General features: G+C 25.7%; 3 protein-coding genes and 1 pseudogene across 3 annotated transcripts, besides 1 other annotated feature; 3 read left to right on the top strand and 1 right to left on the bottom strand.

Annotated features, from left to right (window-relative positions):
• Positions 1 to 327: 327 nt before the first annotated feature.
• On the top strand, positions 328 to 1,579 carry PF3D7_0833200 (rifin; the record flags this gene model as incomplete). Its single annotated transcript, XM_002808684.1, has 2 exons — positions 328 to 396; positions 578 to 1,579. 2 exons carry the CDS (start codon positions 328 to 330, stop codon positions 1,577 to 1,579), a joined length of 1,071 nt encoding a protein of 356 aa, XP_002808730.1.
• Positions 1,580 to 2,773: 1,194 nt separating this feature from the next.
• Positions 2,774 to 3,958, top strand: PF3D7_0833300 (annotated as a pseudogene).
• Positions 2,774 to 3,958: a sequence feature (erythrocyte membrane protein 1 (PfEMP1), exon 2, pseudogene).
• Positions 3,959 to 6,139: 2,181 nt separating this feature from the next.
• PF3D7_0833400 (rifin) lies at positions 6,140 to 7,376 on the top strand (the record flags this gene model as incomplete). Its single annotated transcript, XM_002808683.1, has 2 exons — positions 6,140 to 6,193; positions 6,408 to 7,376. 2 exons carry the CDS (start codon positions 6,140 to 6,142, stop codon positions 7,374 to 7,376), a joined length of 1,023 nt encoding a protein of 340 aa, XP_002808729.1.
• A 1,861-nt stretch (positions 7,377 to 9,237) lies between these two features.
• PF3D7_0833500 (erythrocyte membrane protein 1, PfEMP1) lies at positions 9,238 to 16,893 on the bottom strand (the record flags this gene model as incomplete). The annotated part of the gene is made up of 2 exons (XM_002808682.1): positions 9,238 to 10,602; positions 11,449 to 16,893. 2 exons carry the CDS (start codon positions 16,891 to 16,893, stop codon positions 9,238 to 9,240), a joined length of 6,810 nt encoding a protein of 2,269 aa, XP_002808728.1.
• Between the last annotated feature and the right edge of the window lie 2,281 nt (positions 16,894 to 19,174).

Below are 19,174 nucleotides of genomic sequence, written 5' to 3' on the forward strand. Positions count from 1 at the left end.
TGATATAAAATTAGGTTTTGTTAGAAATTAAGATGGGAATTTATAAAAAATATGGAAATATTTTACTATATTATTTATTTTTTTCTTCCTATTTATTATTTTATTATTTTTTTTTTTTTGTTGTGAATAAATGGGAAAAATATGGTTGCAGTAAAAAAATATATTTTTATATAATGGGAAAATAATTGTGTATTATAGCACAAGCCTATAATAATATTTCAGATTAAAAATATGTAATTCTTATATAGAACAATAAAATATATTATTATATATGAATCTTTTTAGTTATAATTTTAATCATTAAATAATATAAGTATCACAATAAATATGAAACTGCACTACACTAAAATATTATTAATTTGCCTTCCATTAAATATATTGGTGTTATCATCATATGTATGAATGAAAAAAATGATTATTATATATATATATATATATATATATATATATATATATGTAAAGTTTTAATATTTATGTAAATATTATATATACATAATTATTAAAAATATATAAAATAATAAATTACAATTAAATATAACATATATATATATATATATATATATTACATTCTTTATAGGTGCATAATAAAAATAAACCATCCATCACATCACATCATACACCAAGATATACATCACGAGTGTTAAGCGAATGTGACACAGAATCGTCAATTTATGATAGTGATGAGGAAATCAATTCAGTGAAGGAAATTTTCGAAAGACAAACCTCACAAAGATTACGAGAATATGACGAAAGGTTGCAAGAAAAACGACAAAAACGTAAAGAACAGCGTGACAAAAATATACAAAAAATTATTCAAAAAGATAAAATGGAGAAAAACTTGGCAGAAAAAATAGAAAAAGGTTGTCTTATGTGTGGGTGTGGGCTAGGAAGTGTTGCAGGAAGTGTTGGATTATTTGGTGGGATTGCTATAAATATCTGGAAAAATGTGGCACTTGATGTTGGTATTAAAGAAGCTATAAAAGCAGCTGCTGCTGAGATTTCGGCTTCCGCTAATGCTGCGGGTGCGGCGGAAATAATGAAATTAATAAAATCAAAATTTGTTGTATCAACTCTAGGTAATAAGACATTGAAATCCTTTATTAATCCAAATACTTATACACAAGTGACAAGCATTTATGAAGCTGTTTCTAATCAATATTTACAGACATGTGCAAAGGATTCTTTAGGGAAGGGGTTCCTCCGTTTCGCTGACGGTAACCGTGATATTCCTTTTTGCAATTCGGTGTGGGAACAAACTCAAGCTGTATCACAATCAAGAAAATATATTTCACATATAGATGGTATAAGAACAGCTGTAGAAACTATGGTGGCAGACGCCGAAGAGCCTGCTAAAGCCGCTGCTGAGGCTGCTAGAGAAAGTGCTATTAATGCAATAAAAGCTCGAGAGACCGGTCTGATAAATACTGTATTTATGAGTAAGCAAACTGCTATTATTGCTTCTGTTGTTGCAATATTAATTATAGTTTTGGTTATGATAATAATTTATTTAGTTTTACGTTATCGACGAAAAAAAAAAATGAATAAAAAAGCCCAATACACAAAATTATTAAATCAATAAATATATGGTTTCATGATATTAAATACAATTTAATGTTATGTGAATTTAAAAATTTTCAATACAAGGATATTATGATAATTAAATTTTTATAACTCTATATAAATTTTTTTTTTTGTTTATACTTATGTGGTTATTAAATTATTTAATTTATATTTATTTATTTTTTTTTTTTTAGTGAAGTGAGTGTAAATTATATATTTATTTTTATAATATTTAATATGTTTAATCTAAATAATATTAACTACTTATGTTATTATATTTAATATATATAACACTATACATATACATATGATTGTATATAATGAAACCACAAAATTAAAAAATATAACATAATATATAACACAATACAATCATGTTATATATGTGTACATATATATGATATAATATAATTTATAACACTAAAAATTAAATACAAAAAAAAAAAAGAAAAACACATAAAAAAAACCCACATATATTTCCATATTACCGGAAATGATGTCGATTTCGGCTTTTCCTTTAAGTGTAGGAATTGCGTTTGCTGCGTTGAGTTACTTTTTAATAAAGGTAAATGGATGTATTTATATGTGTATGTTGTGTATGTGTGGGTGTATGTTTGGAAATATGTATGTGTTTTATATATATTTATGTATTTAAAATTTAAAAAGAAAAAAAAGGCAAAAGGAATATAGGAAGATGGTTATTAAAATAAAAAATAAAAATAAAAAATAAAAATTTTAGAATAATAAAAATTAACTTAAAAATAATTAAAAATTATGATAAAATAAAAATTGAGAATTTTTATAAAAAAAAAAAAAAAAAAAAAAAAGAAAAGTTAAAAAAAATGTTAAAAAAAAAAAAAAAAAAAAATAGAAAATTATATTTATAAAAAAAATTAAAAAAAATTTTATACAATGAGAATTAAATAGAAATTTAAATAAAAAAGAAAAATAAAAAAAAAATTTTATATCCAAAAAAAAAAAAAAAAAGTAAAAAAAAAATTATGTTTAAATAAAAACAAAAAAAAAATTACATACATATATATGCAAAAATATATTTATATATACATACATACCCATACATACATATATATATATACCCCAACATATACATTCACATAGATACATATACATACCCATACATACATATATATACATACCTAAATACATACACATATAAATACTTTCATACATACATATACCTTTTTTTTAATTATAGAAAAAACCTAAATCTCCTGTGGACCTCTTACGTGTACTTGATATCCATAAAGGCGATTATGGAATACCTACATTGAAATCATCAAATAGATATATCCCCTATGTGAGTGATACATATAAAGGCAAAACATATATATATATGGAAGGAGATACTAGTGGAGATGACGATAAATATATTTGGGACTTATCTTCCTCTGATATAACTTCCTCCGAAAGTGAGTATGAAGAATTGGATATTAATGATATATATGTACCAGGTAGTCCTAAATATAAAACATTGATAGAAGTAGTACTAGAGCCATCAAAAAGAGATACACCTAGTAGTGATACACCTATGAATAAATTTACAGATGAGGAATGGAATGAACTGAAACATCATTTTATATCACAATATATACAAAGTGAACCACTGGATGTACCACAATATGATGTATTAAAGGAGTTACCAATGAATATAGGAGGTAATGTTTTAGATGATGGTATAAACGAAAAACCTTTTATTACTTCTATTCATGATAGGGATTTATATACTGGGGAAGAAATTAATTATAATATTAATATGAGTACTAATAGTATGGATGATCCAAAATATGTATCAAATAATGTATATTCTGGTATCGATTTAATTAATGACACATTAAGTGGTAATCAACATATTGATATATATGATGAATTGTTAAAACGAAAAGAAAACGAATTATTTGGAACAAATTACAAGAAAAATATATCAAACAATAGTGTAGCAAAAAATACAAATAATGATCCTGTAATGAACCAAATAAATTTGTTTCATAAATGGTTAGATAGACATAGAGATATGTGTGAGAAGTGGAATAAAAAGGAAGAATTGTTAGATAAATTGAATGAACAATGGAATAAAGATAATGATGGTGGTGATATACCAAATGATAACAAAACGTTGAATGCTAATGTTTCGTTTGAAATAGATATGGATGATCCTAAAGGAAAGAAGGAATTTAGAAATATGGATACTATCTTGGATGATATGGAAGATGATATATATTATGATGTAAATGATGAAAACCCATCTGTGGATAATATACCTATGGATCATAATAAAGTAGATGTACCTAAGAAAGTACATATTGAAATGAAAATCCTTAATAATACATCTAATGGATCGTTGGAACAACAATTTCCTATATCGGATGTATGGAATATATAAAAAAAAAAAATATATTATTTTACTTGTTTATTTTTTTTTTTTTTTTTTTTGTTATATTTTATTTGTATATTCATTTGTATAATATAAATATATATATTCATAGTATATATATATTTTTATTTTGATATATTTGTATAATAATATTTGTATATATATATATATATAATTTGTTTTTTTGGCTTTTATATAATATTTGTAAATATATATATATATATATATATAATTTGTTTTTTTGTTTTTGTATAATATTTCTAAATATATTCGATTCATAATTTTTTGAGTAATATTTTTATTTTTTTTTCATTTTATTTTTGATTTTTTTTTTAAATGTCATTGTTCATAATTTTAATATATAATTTTTATTTTGTTTGTATAATATATATAAATTTGTTTTATTTTGTTTCTATTTGACACATGTGATTATTTGTATATATAAATTTGTTTTATTTGTATAATATATATATATGTTTTATTTTGTGTTTATTTGACACATTTGATTATTTGTATATATATTTTGTTCGAATTTATTTTAATTATTTGTTTTTGGATATTTGTATATATAAATTTGTTTCATTTGTATTATATATATATGATTAAAAAAAAAAAATAAAATAAAAACATAGAAACATATACCATACCATATAAATTATATTCATAGTAGTATATTATATGGTTCCATATTAAAATAAACTAATATAATACACTAAAATATTTCTTATTATATATATATATATATTTAATATAGTAACAACAAAAATGTTTTCAACACCATATACGGATATATCAACACATTATAATATAATAATAATGAATTAATCTAATCTTACAATAAGTATTATTATAAAATAGTAACAATATAATATATCATATATAATAATTGTATTGGAATAACAATATTTATATGATATCCTTTTTTTTTTTTTTTTTTTTGTATTCATACGTACTATCATCATCAATATAGGAAATAAATTCTTTTTAAGAAATATGAAGAATTTTTTTTTAACGCTTCTAATTACGTATAAAATAAAAATAAATGATTCCTTGTTTTTTCATAGTATATATATAATGTCGCGTTATTTGTTTATTGTATAATAATATATTTATTAAATTATGTAGTAATTAATTATTTTGTTACAACATGTAATAATACAATTAATGTATCATAAGTTGTAAAATACCATAACTTCTATTTTAAGAAATATATATATAATAATACACGTTATGATTATAATATATTTGAATAACATAAAACAATAGAATGTATTATGTAATAGTACGTATAATATCTTATTTTGTTATTTGTTTTTTTTTTAATAATAATAAATATTTATATTTTTTGCGATAATTATATAATTTACTACTTTAATGATAAATTAACGTTTTAATTTATTTGTAATATTTTTATAAAAAAAAAAAAATAATATTAATCTTAGTAACAACATAGATAAATTAGAGGGAATTTTATAACATACAATAAATTTTAGAACAAAACAAATAACATAATATATGAAAATTTATTTATTAATATATATGTATATATTATTATTTGAAGAAGATTTTATATCATTTATTATGTTATAAAATATTTGTTGTTAATTGTTTTTATAACAACAATGTTACGAAATTATATGTTTTAATAACTATTTCATAAGTATTTCATATATATATATTATAAATTGGTATTATATATATGTCATACACAATTTCCAAAACGTTGGTTTTGCACATTTGTAAATAATTTACAACACAGAAATATGTTGTATTATTACTATATCGTTAGATATTATTGAGAAAAATGAAAAAAATAAAAAAAAAATAAACCAAAAATAACCATAATAATTTATTGTGTTGATTTAAAATTAAATTTCATTAAAAATTAAAAATTAAAAAAAATTATAAAAAATGCAGAATGTTTTGATAAATTATTTTAATATTAATTTTTTTACGTTTTTGTTTTTTTTTTTTTTTGTAATAAATAAAATGGCAAATGTGGATCCACTATAAAAAAAAAAATATATTTACATAATGGGAAAATAATTGTTAATTATATTAAATAAATTATAATCATATTTTATGTTAAACATTTTTATTTAATTTATTTATAATATAAAATAAAGTATTTTATGTGATTTTTTTAGTTATAATATTTATCAAAAAATAATATACGTATTACAATAAAAAATGAAAATCCATTATATTAATATATTATTGTTTGTTATTCTATTAAATATATTGGTAATTCCATGTTACATATGTATTAAATATTGATTAATATTATTATAATATGATATAATATATATATACATATTACGATACCATATATATAATTATTAAATATTTATATACATATAATATATATATAGTTTAAATATACATATTTATCACAAATATATATAATTATGAACTACAACTAAACATTACATATATATATATGATAAAAACTTTATAGATAAATGACCAAAGGAACCATAAAAACACCACACATCATACACCAAAAATATCAACTACCAGATTATTATGCGAATGTGAATTATATGCACCATCAAACTATGATAATGACCCACAAATGAAAGCTGTGATGGAAAATTACAATCGACAAACATCTGATCGATTTAAAGAATATGACGAAAGGATGAAAACTACACGTCAAAAATGTAAGGATAAATGTGACAAAGAAATTCAAAATATTATTTTAAAAGATAAATTGGAAAAAGAATTGGCTGAAAAGTTTGTCACATTACAAACAGATATACAAAATGATGCTATTCCCACATGTGTTTGCGAAAAATCTTTAGCAGATAAAACAGAAAAATTTTGTCTCAACTGTAGTAAAAATATGGGAGCGATTGCACCCTGGTGGGGGTTGGTCTGTGGTGTAGGGTATGCAGGATGGTCACATTATGTTCCTTTTGCTATTTCTAAAGCTGCTATGGACGCAGGTATGAATGTAGTTATTAATGTATTAAAACAATTGGGTGTACAGAAAGTAACTGCTGTAATATTCAAAGAAATTTCTAGTATAAACGATTTTACTAAAGTCGCAAAGCTTACTGATGTTATTTATACGGAATTGAAGGCGACCTGTGCGGCAAAGTCGTACACTGGTGATGGTGCTATTAGCGCAGATATATGTACGAATGTAATAAATGGTTCAACAGGTGGTTCTGCAGCGGAACGACTTGTATCAGGAGCGTCAAGAACAATTGCTCACAAAGCTCCACAAGCTGCTGAAGAAGCTGCTAAGGTTACTACCACGTATAAATCGATTACTAGTAGTTTAACTACTGCTATAACTGCTTCGATTATTGCAATAGTAGTTATAATTTTAATTATGGTAATTATTTATTTGATTTTACGTTATCGACGAAAAAAAAAAATGAAGAAAAAACTACAATATATAAAATTATTAGAAGAATAGATGTGATGTATTTGGTATTTTTTGATGTTAATAGGACGTTTGATACACATAAAGTTTTCCTTTGAATGTACCATGTTTTTTTTTCATTATAAACAATTATATAATTTTATATGTATTGCGCTTTTTTATATAATTTATTTTTCTATAATTTTATTTATTTATTTATTTTTTTTTTTAAAACTCTTTTAATTAATAAACAATGTAATTTTTAATTTATATAAAATACTTATACGTATTATAATATATTATTTTTTTAAAACATAATGTAACGTATATTTTTTAAATACCTCATATGTTTTTCAAAGGAATATATATCAAAAAAAACAATAAAACTTATGATTATTATAATTATGATTATTATGATTATGATTATTATGATTACTATTATTATAAATATTTTAAGAAACATATTATTCAAAATATTATATCTATATTTATATAATTTAAATTAAAACCAATAAGTATATTATTTCAATTCAGAATTATCTTCCTTAAGAAACCTATCATATTATATATTATGTTATTTATATTTATTTCATAATATATTTTATTATTTTTTTTAATTTTTTTTTATTAGAAATACTACTAATACAATGAATTCAAAAAATAGTCAACATATAACAAAATATAATAATTACACGTAATATAACAAATAGATACAATACATAAAAAAACCAATAAAAACACAAAAAACAAATCAAATTAATAAAAATAGAACACAATAAAAAAAAGAATAATGTATATTTTTTATTTTAATATAATAATACACTTTTTCTTTATTTTGCCTTTGTAATTTTTATTATGTTGTTTTATTTAGTATAATATGTAAATATTTTTTGTTTATATATATATATATTTATTTGATAATATGTATATATTTATGAGATATAATTTCATATATATTTCATAATTTATATTGTTCTTTTTAATTTTTTTTTAAGTGTTATTTGTTTCTATATTACGTATGCATTGATTTATTACATTATATTTTTATATATATTAAGTGGCAAAAAAAGAAAAAAAAAAAAAAAATTTGTTTATTAAATATTTTTTCTTCTGTAAAATGTTTTCCTTTTTTGTTTATATTTATATTTATATATTTTTTTTTTTTTTTTTTTTTTTTTGGTATTTTTTATATATATGAAATTTATATGATATATTTAAAATTTTTCTTTTTTTTTTTTTTTTTGGTATTTTTTATATATATGAAATTTATATGATATATTTCAAATTTTTCTTTTTTTTTTTTTTTTTTTTTATTATTTTATATGTAAACACATTTAGGAAAAAAAAATTATAATAATAATTTTTATATATATATATATTTTTTTTTTTTTTTTTTTAATATAATAAAAAGTAAAAATTATAAAATAAAAAATAAAAATATTAAATTTTTAAAGTACTGTTATCACTAATAAAATTAATAGTTATACTGTTAATTACTACTTCTAATAATATTACTATTAATAGTAGTATTAATAACAATAATACAAATAGTAATATATTATTATATTCAATGCGTTTCCAATAGTTTATGTTTTTTAATTTAAATAATTTTAACTATTATTGTTATCATATTAAATATATATATATAATACAATATAATTATGATATATATATGTACATATATATAATATAATTTGTAACACTAAAAATTAAATACAAAAAAAAAAAAAAATACACAAACAAAAAATATAATATAACATGAACAATTAAAAAATATAACATAATACACAAATATAAAATATAATATAATACACAAATCAAATATAATATAACATCAACAAATAAAAAATATAATATAATGTACACAAAAAAAAAAATTCAAAGAAATATATATATACATACATATATATATATATTATATATCCCATACATCTGCTATAGGATATTTCTCTTTCACCAATTTGGTATTTACATCCATTTCAATTTGTACTTTACTAGGAACATCCATATTATTACTATCCACAGTTGATGTATCATGATCATCATTTACATCATAATAAATATCATCTTGCACATCATAATAAGGTTCTTTATATTTTTCCAGATCCTCCAAGATAGTATCCATGGAAGAATTATTAGGGTATGTATCCACGTAGGTGTCATCCACTTGGTTGGGGTTACTATCCACATATGTAAACTCATTTGTAGTTTTGGGATCATCCATATGTATTTGAATAGAAACGTCAGTATTTAACGTTTTGTTACTATCACTAGGGTGAGTGTTACCACTATGTGTCTCATTTTCCCACTCTTCTTTTAATTTATCTAACAATTCCTCTTTTTTATTGTTTGTATCCCACTGTTCGCACATATCTCTATGTCTATCTAACCATGTATGAAACAAATTTATTTGATTGAGTATAGGATCACTGTTTGTATTTTTTGCAACACTATATGTACTTGTACGTTTTGGATTATTTGTCCCAAATAATTCATTTTCTTTTCTTTTCAACAATTCATCATAAATATCAACATTATGGTTACCACTTAACGTGTCATTAATTAAATCTATACCAGTATAGTTACCATTTTTATCACTCATTGGAATATCAACATTATTAGTACTCATATTAACATTATAATTATATTCTTCTCCAGTATATAAATCTCTATCATGAATAGAAGTAATAAAAGGTTTTTCTTCCATATTATCACGTGACATGGTAGGATGGGTATTATTATCCACATTATAACCTAACATATTTTGTTCTGTATTTGGTTCATTTTGTAACATATTAGATATAAAATCATCTTTCAATGTATTCCACTCATTATCACTAAATTTATTACTAGGTATACCATCATTTTGTATATCATTTTGTGTATCACTAGGTGTGTTTTTACCACTAGCTGTTGTGTTGTTACCACTTTGTGTTTTACCACTAGCTGTTGTGTTTTTACCACTAGCTGTTGTGTTGTTACCACTAGGTTCTAGTACCACTTCTATCAACGTTTTATATTTAGGACTACCTGGTACATATATATCATTAATATCCAATTCTTCATATTCACTTTCGGAAGATGAAGTAATATCACTATAATGATCGGTGTAACCACTATCTGTTCCACTATCTCCTTCAAGGTAAATGTATGTTTTGCCTCTGTATTTACCACTAGTATAAGGTATATATCTATTGGGTGAAAGTTTTGTCGGTATATCATAATCACCTTTGTGGATATCAAGTACACGTAAGAGGTCCACAGGAGATTTGGTTTTTTTCTAAAAAAAAAATGAACATATATGTGTATGTATATATTTATGTATGTATGTATGTAGGTAGTTGTGGGTATATATATATATAATATATATATGTATGTGTAAATGTGAATGTAGTTATGGGTATATATATATATAATATGTATATGTATGCGTATATGTATATGTGCATGTATTTAATTTAATTTTATTTTTTTTTATTTAATTAAATTTTTTGTTTTTTTATTTTTTTTTATTTAATTAAATTTTTTTTTATTTAAATAAATTTTTTTATATTTTTATTTTAATATATTTTTTTTTTTCTTTTTTTTTTATTTTATGATATATATTTTTTTTTTAACATGTTTTTTTTTTATGTAATAAATTTGTTTTTATTTTATTTCTAATAAATTTTTTTTTATAATCATTTTTTTTATATATAAAATTTTAATTTCTTTTTGATAATATTTTTTATTTTATCAAAATTTATATTTTTATATTAATTTTTATTATTTTTAAAATCTTTTTCTTTTTTTTTTTTTTTTTTTTTTTTATGTAATAAATTTATTTTTATTTTATTTCCAATAAATTTTTTTATCTAATCATTTTTTTTAATTTTTTTTTGATAATATTTTTCATTTTTTATTTTATCAAAATTTATATTTTTATTTTAATTTTTATTATTTTTAAAATATTTTTCTCCTTTTTTTTTTTTTTTTTTTTATTTTAATAATTTTTTTTTTATATTTCTTTATCAATATAAATACATATATATAAAATACATATACATCCACATATACACATATACATATATATATATCCAAACAAATACATATAAAAAAAACACATCCCCATATATATATATAATACCTTTAGATAAAAATAAGTGAATGCAGCAAAACCGATGCCAACGCTCCAGGCGAGGGTGGAGGTCACAAGGGCAGTTTTAACATGGGGGTTGTCGAACACAGTTGGGGGGTTTGGTAATGACGGTTTTGCTTTTTTTTCTTCACCACCACGAGGGTGTTTTGGTGCTGCAGGGGTTGATGGAGGGGCCGCAGGGGCCGGTGCCGGGGGTGGATCAGATGGCACTTTTTTCTCAGGTACTACTTCTTTAGGTGCTTCTGCTGGGACACAACCGTCTTCATCCTCTTGTTTTGGTGGTGTTTGTTGTTTTGGACAAAATTTAGGTTGTATGTTTGTTTTTTCATTTTCGTCTTCATTTTCATACTCTTCGTCAGGTAAGGGAGGGTATTCTTGACACTCTTTTTCTGTTTGTTCGCCACTAGAGTGGTCCTCTTTACACTTTTTTGCTTTTTCTTCAAGCTTTTTAAGTAAACATAGAACAAGATCGTAATCTTCACCTTCTTTTTTTTGTGAGATCTCAGCGCCATGAAGACCACAAGACTTCTCGAACGCATTTAAATCATTACAAGGTTTTATAGCGTTTTGAAATTCAGGTCGATCTTGCAAGTCTTCCAAAAAATTTTTAACCAAAGAAGTCATGCCATCGTCACCCTTTTCATGTTTTTTTTCTAGGTAATGTTTTTTTATATTTGTCCATTCTGTCCTTTTCTTTTCTATCCATTTAGTTACACATTCACATATTTTATCACAATCTTTTATACATGGAGATCCTTCACCGTTTTTCTTACAAGGCTTTAATTTTTTTCTAATTTTATTATAATCTTCTAAAAAATATTCTAGCCATCGTTTAAATAATGCTCTAATAATTATAATTTGGTTTTCACCATTTTCTTTCCCATCGACTTTTATCGGTTTACACACATTATAACCACATACCTTTTCACAAGTCCATACATCTTTTCTAATACCTTTAAAGATATGTGCTTCTTTACATTCGCCTAAACCATCAAATCCACTTCCACTTTTACTATCATCACTGACACGCATTTCTAGTACAGTAGAATTCCCTCCATCTCCAATATCATTTACATCAATACTATTTTTATCATTGCAGGTATTTCCTTTACCAGAACTCCTGCAATTACACTTTTCTGATTTAACTCTAAATTGAGAACATGGTTTACAATCTTTTGCAGGTTCAAATGTATCGCCATTATCCTCAAAAATTTTGTTATTATCCTCTGCATTCTCATTTCTATTATTATTTTTACATGATCCTAACTTCTGTAAAAATTCTTTAGCAGTCTCACTTTGCGTTTGGAAATTTGTTTTTTGTTCCTTATATGCGTTTTTTTGTTTAATAAATTCTTTTCCCTTTCTTTCTATCCATTTTCTATAAGAACTACAATATTTACCACAATCTGGACAATAAAAATCCGGAAAAGTAGTATAATTGTTATTAAAAACATTATCATGACAATCTTCCCCATAACCACTACATTTTTTACCATTTTTATCATTATCTTGATCCACCTTACACTCCACTTTAATTTGTTTCAACCTCTTTTTCCTCTCTTTACAAAAATTTTCTCCCCATTCTTCAAGGTATCGGAAATAGGGGGGTCTAGAAATAAAGTCGACGAGGGTGGTGGGTTTGTTATCACTAGGGGCTGTGGGGTTTCGGTTTTGTTTGGCACCACTGTTTTTTTCTTCGAGTTTGGCATTTGTGTATTGGTATTGGGGGTTTAGGGGTTTGCCGTCTTTATCCAAAAGTTCCTTTTGCACAGTGGTATCCACTTGTGGTGATTTGCCCTCTTCGCCATCTTTGTATGTTAAAGCACATATCATGCCTTTCCAAATGGAAGGGGCGTGTGCATTCCACCAGGATTCTCGTGTGGTTTTTTCGACACTAGTTTGTGGGGGACCAGGAGGTGTGGGAGGATGTGTGCCACTTTGTTTGCTTAAAATTTGTTCTATTTTCTCCGATATTTTTGTAGGGGTACCACCCTCTGTGTTACTAACAATAGTGTCGCCCACGATATCGCGGTCACCACCTATGCATATATCCCTATAATCACCTAATGTATAAAACATCTGTCGCAAGAAATCTGTGGGGATTTCACCACTTTTTTGTAATTTGGATTGGGGATCATCACTGACTGAACCGGGTTGTTGTTGTGGTCCACCGGTGTGACTTAGTGCTGCCATATGATCTGATGCTGTTGACTCGCCGAATAGTAGTAATCCGTCCTGTGGCTTCTTGTTCCTGTGTTCCCACTCTTTTTTGTACCTATCCCACAAAAAAAACGTCTCAACCGCGGCCGATTCCACGAAGGCTTTAACCAAGTCGACGTCGGCGCGTGGGTCAGACGGCGGCGGCGAAGTTAACGCCGGAGTGGAAACCTGTGGTGTCTCACCAACCACCTGTGGTGACACTGACGCCTGCGTGTCTTTATCACCACCTGCCAATCTCGTTAGTGGTGTGACATATAATCGTCGTCTTCGCGGTGGCACACAAATGGCGCCACTATCACTAGATGTGGCGGTTTTCTCACCAGGTGTACCACGTCGGGCACGTTGGAGAACACCACCATTTACACCAACACCATCCTTAGCACCTCCATCACTACTACCTTCACCCTCCCTTGTGGCAGTACTACCACTACCACTTGGTATGCACTTCCACCCCCAATGTCGTTGTGGTAGACCATATTTTTGGTTACATGCTTCATCCAAATTGCCCCCGAGTGCGGTTTTCACTGTTTCGCACACCTTTACTTCCTCTTTTTTTTCCGATGGTCCCTGTGGTTGTTGTGTTGCCTCCCCCCCTCCGTCCTCCGGTCCGTTCACCGTGGCGTCCTGCTCTTCGGAGTCGTCTTCTTCTTCTTCTTCCTCCTGCTCGGGGTCAACGTTGGTGTCACGTGAGGGGTCGGGTGAGGTGTCGGCAACACCATCTCCAGTGGGTTGTTTTTGCGTTTCTTGGCATTTTTTTATGCATTTTTCGGCAAATTGTTCTTCCTCTTCGAGAAATTTATCCATTAAAGTTTCTTTTTCATTGTCGGAGTCACCACCGGTACCACAGCCACCAAGAGCATCAAGACCAATAGCAACACCTGCTTGTTTCAACATTTGGCGAAGGTGTTGTATTTCCTTTGCCTCCTCTGCACTCACATTATTTTCGGCATCTTCATCAGTATTTTCATTCAAAAATTCTAATTGTAAAACACCTTCAAGAGTTGTGAAATAACACCCAAATGGAATACCTTTTTGCTTGCTAAATTGTTTTTTTATTGGGTCCCATTCTTTTCTTTTTTGTTCAACCCATCTTTTAAAACAATCACAATCACCATTACATATTTTTTTTCCACATTTTTTCTTACCATTTTGTAAACATTTATCAAGTTTTTTTGTTCTCCAATGTATGGAATCTTTTAACATATGTGCCACCCAATAGTAAAAAAAATTATGGAATGTCTTTTGGATTTCATCAGGGTCGTTTTGAGATTTGCCTTCACTTTTTTCTTTTTTTTTTTTTAATATACATAATCCGCCTGCGCCTTCTACCTCCTTGTCATAGACCTCGTCATCCTCGTCATCCTCGTCCTCCACACCATCCTGAACAACTTTCGTCAGCTCTTCAAGTTGATAACATTTCCATTCTTGATACAGTTTCTGACTATCACTAGTGCCACTACCACTACCATTTGCAACACCACCAGTACCATTTTGTGCTTGGCAAAATGCGTTTAATTTTTCTTCAATATCATCATGGTTTTCACCACTCTTAAGGATTCTAATAGGAGTAACATCTTTGCCACCTTTAGGCCTATAAAGTTTTCCACTCTTGCAGTTGCCACCACTTTTCTCTTCCCATTTGTTACCACCATTTTTGGTCCTTTTCATTCCACATAGAGGACAGGGTTGGCAATATTTTGAACGATAAAATGTTTTATTATTAATATCATTGGTACCACTATCACCACTAGTACTACTAGTACCACTAGTACCACCACTACGAGCAGTACCACCACTATTAACTTTTTCAAAACGAATTTTTCCTCCTTCGTCGTCAACTTTTGTGCATACATCTTCATTACTTAATTTTTCTAAAAATTTATTAAGGCCCTCATCCTTATATTTATCTTTAAGTATTTTATAAAATTTACTTTCATATCCATCATAATTAGTAGTACTTACAGATCGTTTTGCCCTACCACCAGTACTACCTGATGCTTCGTTTGTATATTTTTCCATTTCTTTTTCGTATTTTTGTTTTTGTTTTAGAAATTCTTCTTTTTTCTTATCTATCCATTTTTCATAAGGATAACATGCAAAAAAACATTTAGTACATTGATTACCCATACGCAATCTACCAATCGCTGGTTTAGTTTTCGTGCAATCGTAGCCATTCAAACTACAATATTTTCCTTTTGTTTCATTACGACAATATGTTTTAACTATATCAACATATTTCTTCTTTTTACGACAAAAATCTTCTGCCCATTCCTCGAACCAGCGAAGAAACTGCGGAACGTAGTCGAAATATGTGGGGACTTGGTCGGTCTCTTTTGTGAAGCTTTTGTCCTTACAGCGGCATTTGTCTCTAGCCATAGATGGACTTTCATTAAGATCAATGCACGTTGCTCGAAAATATGTATTACCCTTGTCCGCGCTACATGTGATAGCTTTCCATACATCGTTTCTATTAGCAGTCCACCAATATTCCCTAATTTGGTCATCTGTAAGGGATTTAAGTTTTGAATTATTCTCTTTCCTAATGTTTTCGAAAATTTCTTTCAACTTATCATCTAATTTTTCTCTTTCTGTTTTTGTTTCATTTTTCTTTCTATTGCCACGATACAAATCTCTTCCTCTGACAATATCACCTATATCGGCAAAACTTCGTGCTAACATAGTACACATTGTAAAAGTAGAAACAGAAGAAGGATATTGTTCATCATATTGTGCACGATATGTTTTTAATGACTCTCCTTCATACTTTGCTGCAAGACACACATCCAACAATAAATCATGTTTAGCTTTACTATCATTATTTGTGTCCATTTTTACCATATTTTTGTCGCATACGTGCAATCGTCTATATGGAGCGCAAGCTCCTTCACTATTACTACATTTTATTTTTTTCTTATCATATTCATCGACACGTTCTTTAGAAAAACGTTTTTCACTTGCACTTCCGCACGGATCACCGAGAGCAGCAAGTTTCTGACTTTCATTTTTTATAAGTCCGCACGGTTCTGAGAAGGCAACTGTTTCCCCACCAAAAATTGATGCTTGTGACAACAGTCCTGCCAATTCACCAATATAAGTTTTAGCATCCTTTTTCACTATTTCGTCGTGTACTTTTTTCCCTATGCTATCCAATAAATGCTTGGCATCACTGTAGTCATCCCCACCAACCTGACCACCCCTACCTCCTTGCGCCATTTTTGTATTCTTCTTCCCGACTACATTATGTCATACATACATACGTGGTTTATATCGTGGCATACATGGTTTGTGTTGGCGGTGGCGGTGGCGTATTGCGTATGTTATGGGAGTATTGTAATATGGTAGAATAATAATAATAGTATTGTGTTGGAATATATATATATAAGTATTATATATATATTTGTATATATATAGTAATTATAATAGTAGTAATATTATAATATATATATAATATATATTAATAAATAATATTTAATATGTATATAATAATAATTATTAGTTTTATATATTTTTAAAAAAAATATATATTAATACTTTTATAATAAATTTAAATATTCTAACAAAAAAAAAAACAACAATTACATTTTATGAAAAATATTATATTTCATGTATTCCTTTATTTATATATTTAATTACATATATTATTTTTTTATGTTTTATATATTTTGTAAAATTATAAATGAGAAAAAAAAAAAATACGAAAATACATACAAAAAAAAAAAAATACAACATGTTTATATATTTAATTATAAACCTTAATATATTTTTTTTTTTTCGCTTTATTTTAATTTATTATATATATATTTTAGAGATAACAAAAGAGGCAAATATCTTCTTCTGTTTCTCTCTATCCATACTATCTATCATATATCTACATAAAAAAATATATATGTATAGGTATATATATATTTTTCATTATATTAAAAATAATACATTATTAATATAATATTTATTATTCTTATTTTTTTTATATATTATAATTTATAATATACTATATAATATATGACATATCCTGTAATATAAGGTAGAAATAAGATCGAGAACAAAAGGGTATCGAAATAAAAAAAGAAGAAAAATTTAATAACAAGAAGATAAAAAAAATTATTATATTATTAATTATAATAATTTTTAAAATTATATTTATTTAATGTTTTATATATTACTTATTTGTAACATAAAATAATATATATATAAAAAAAATACGTATTCTCGAACATAAATATATAAAAGAGCATACGTATTCCTCGAACATAAAAAAATATATATAAGAGAATACGTATTCTCTCAACATATATATATACATAAAGGCATACGTATTCTTAAACCCAAAATATACATATATATATATATATATATATATAATAATTCTCGGCTACTGCATGTGTCCGTGCACGATTTCGATTTTTTGGGTATCTTCCATTTCGATTTTCATATTTTTCGTACTTACATTTTTCTATACTTTTCGTTACTTCCATATTTTAATATAGGCTTTATCTCTTAATTCTACTTTGAATTATTATTTCTTGGTCCTTATGACACTGCAATATGAATATCACATATGTATGAAATTACCTTGATGAACATATATGTTCCTTAACAATATACTTCCACATACATATACATATATATATTTATACTTGCATGGCGGATGTATATATACTTATGATATATAATTAGGTACAATATATAGATCCTCACGTTCTATGAGAATACAGATCTTTATATAGTAGCTATAGATCCTTCACATATATAACAATAAAACCATATGAGATACAAAACATACATAAATATATAAACAAAAGATATACCTACTCAACAATTATAGATATAATCCATATATAAACCCTAACCCCTAAAGTTATACCCTTAACCCTGGTATATGGGAACCCCAAAAATTTATAAACCCAAAAATGTATATCCTTAACCCTGGTACATGGGAACCCTAAAGACTAGATCCACTTTTTTTAAGACTAGATCCTTTTTTTTAAGACTAGATCCTTTTTTTTAAGACTAGGTCCTTTTTTTTTAAGACTAGATCCTTTTATTTTAAGACTAGATCCACTTTTTTTAAGACTAGATCCACTATTTTTTTTTTTTTTGAGACAAAAAATTTTTTTTTTTTTTTTTTTTTTTTCTTTTTTCTTTTTTTTAAGATATATATTTTTTTATATACTTTTAAGACATAGAAAAAAAAAATTTTTTTTTTTTTTTTTTTTTTTTTTTTCTTTTTTTTAAAACGTACATTTGTTTTTCCTATTTTTAAGATTTAAAAAAAAATTTTTTTTTTTTTTTTTTTTTTTTGAGACAAGACCTAGATCCTAAAATTTTTTTAAAGCGCACCAATATGCACGAAAATAGAAATTCGCACCAACATGCACAAAAAAACTCGCACCAATATGCACAAAAAAACTCGCACCAATATGCACGAAAATAGAAATTCGCACCAATATGCACGAAAATAGAAATTCGCACCAATATGCACGAAAATAGAAATTCG

This window comes from Plasmodium falciparum (assembly GCF_000002765.6).
Source record: "Plasmodium falciparum 3D7 genome assembly, chromosome: 8".
NCBI lineage: Eukaryota > Apicomplexa > Aconoidasida > Haemosporida > Plasmodiidae > Plasmodium > Plasmodium falciparum.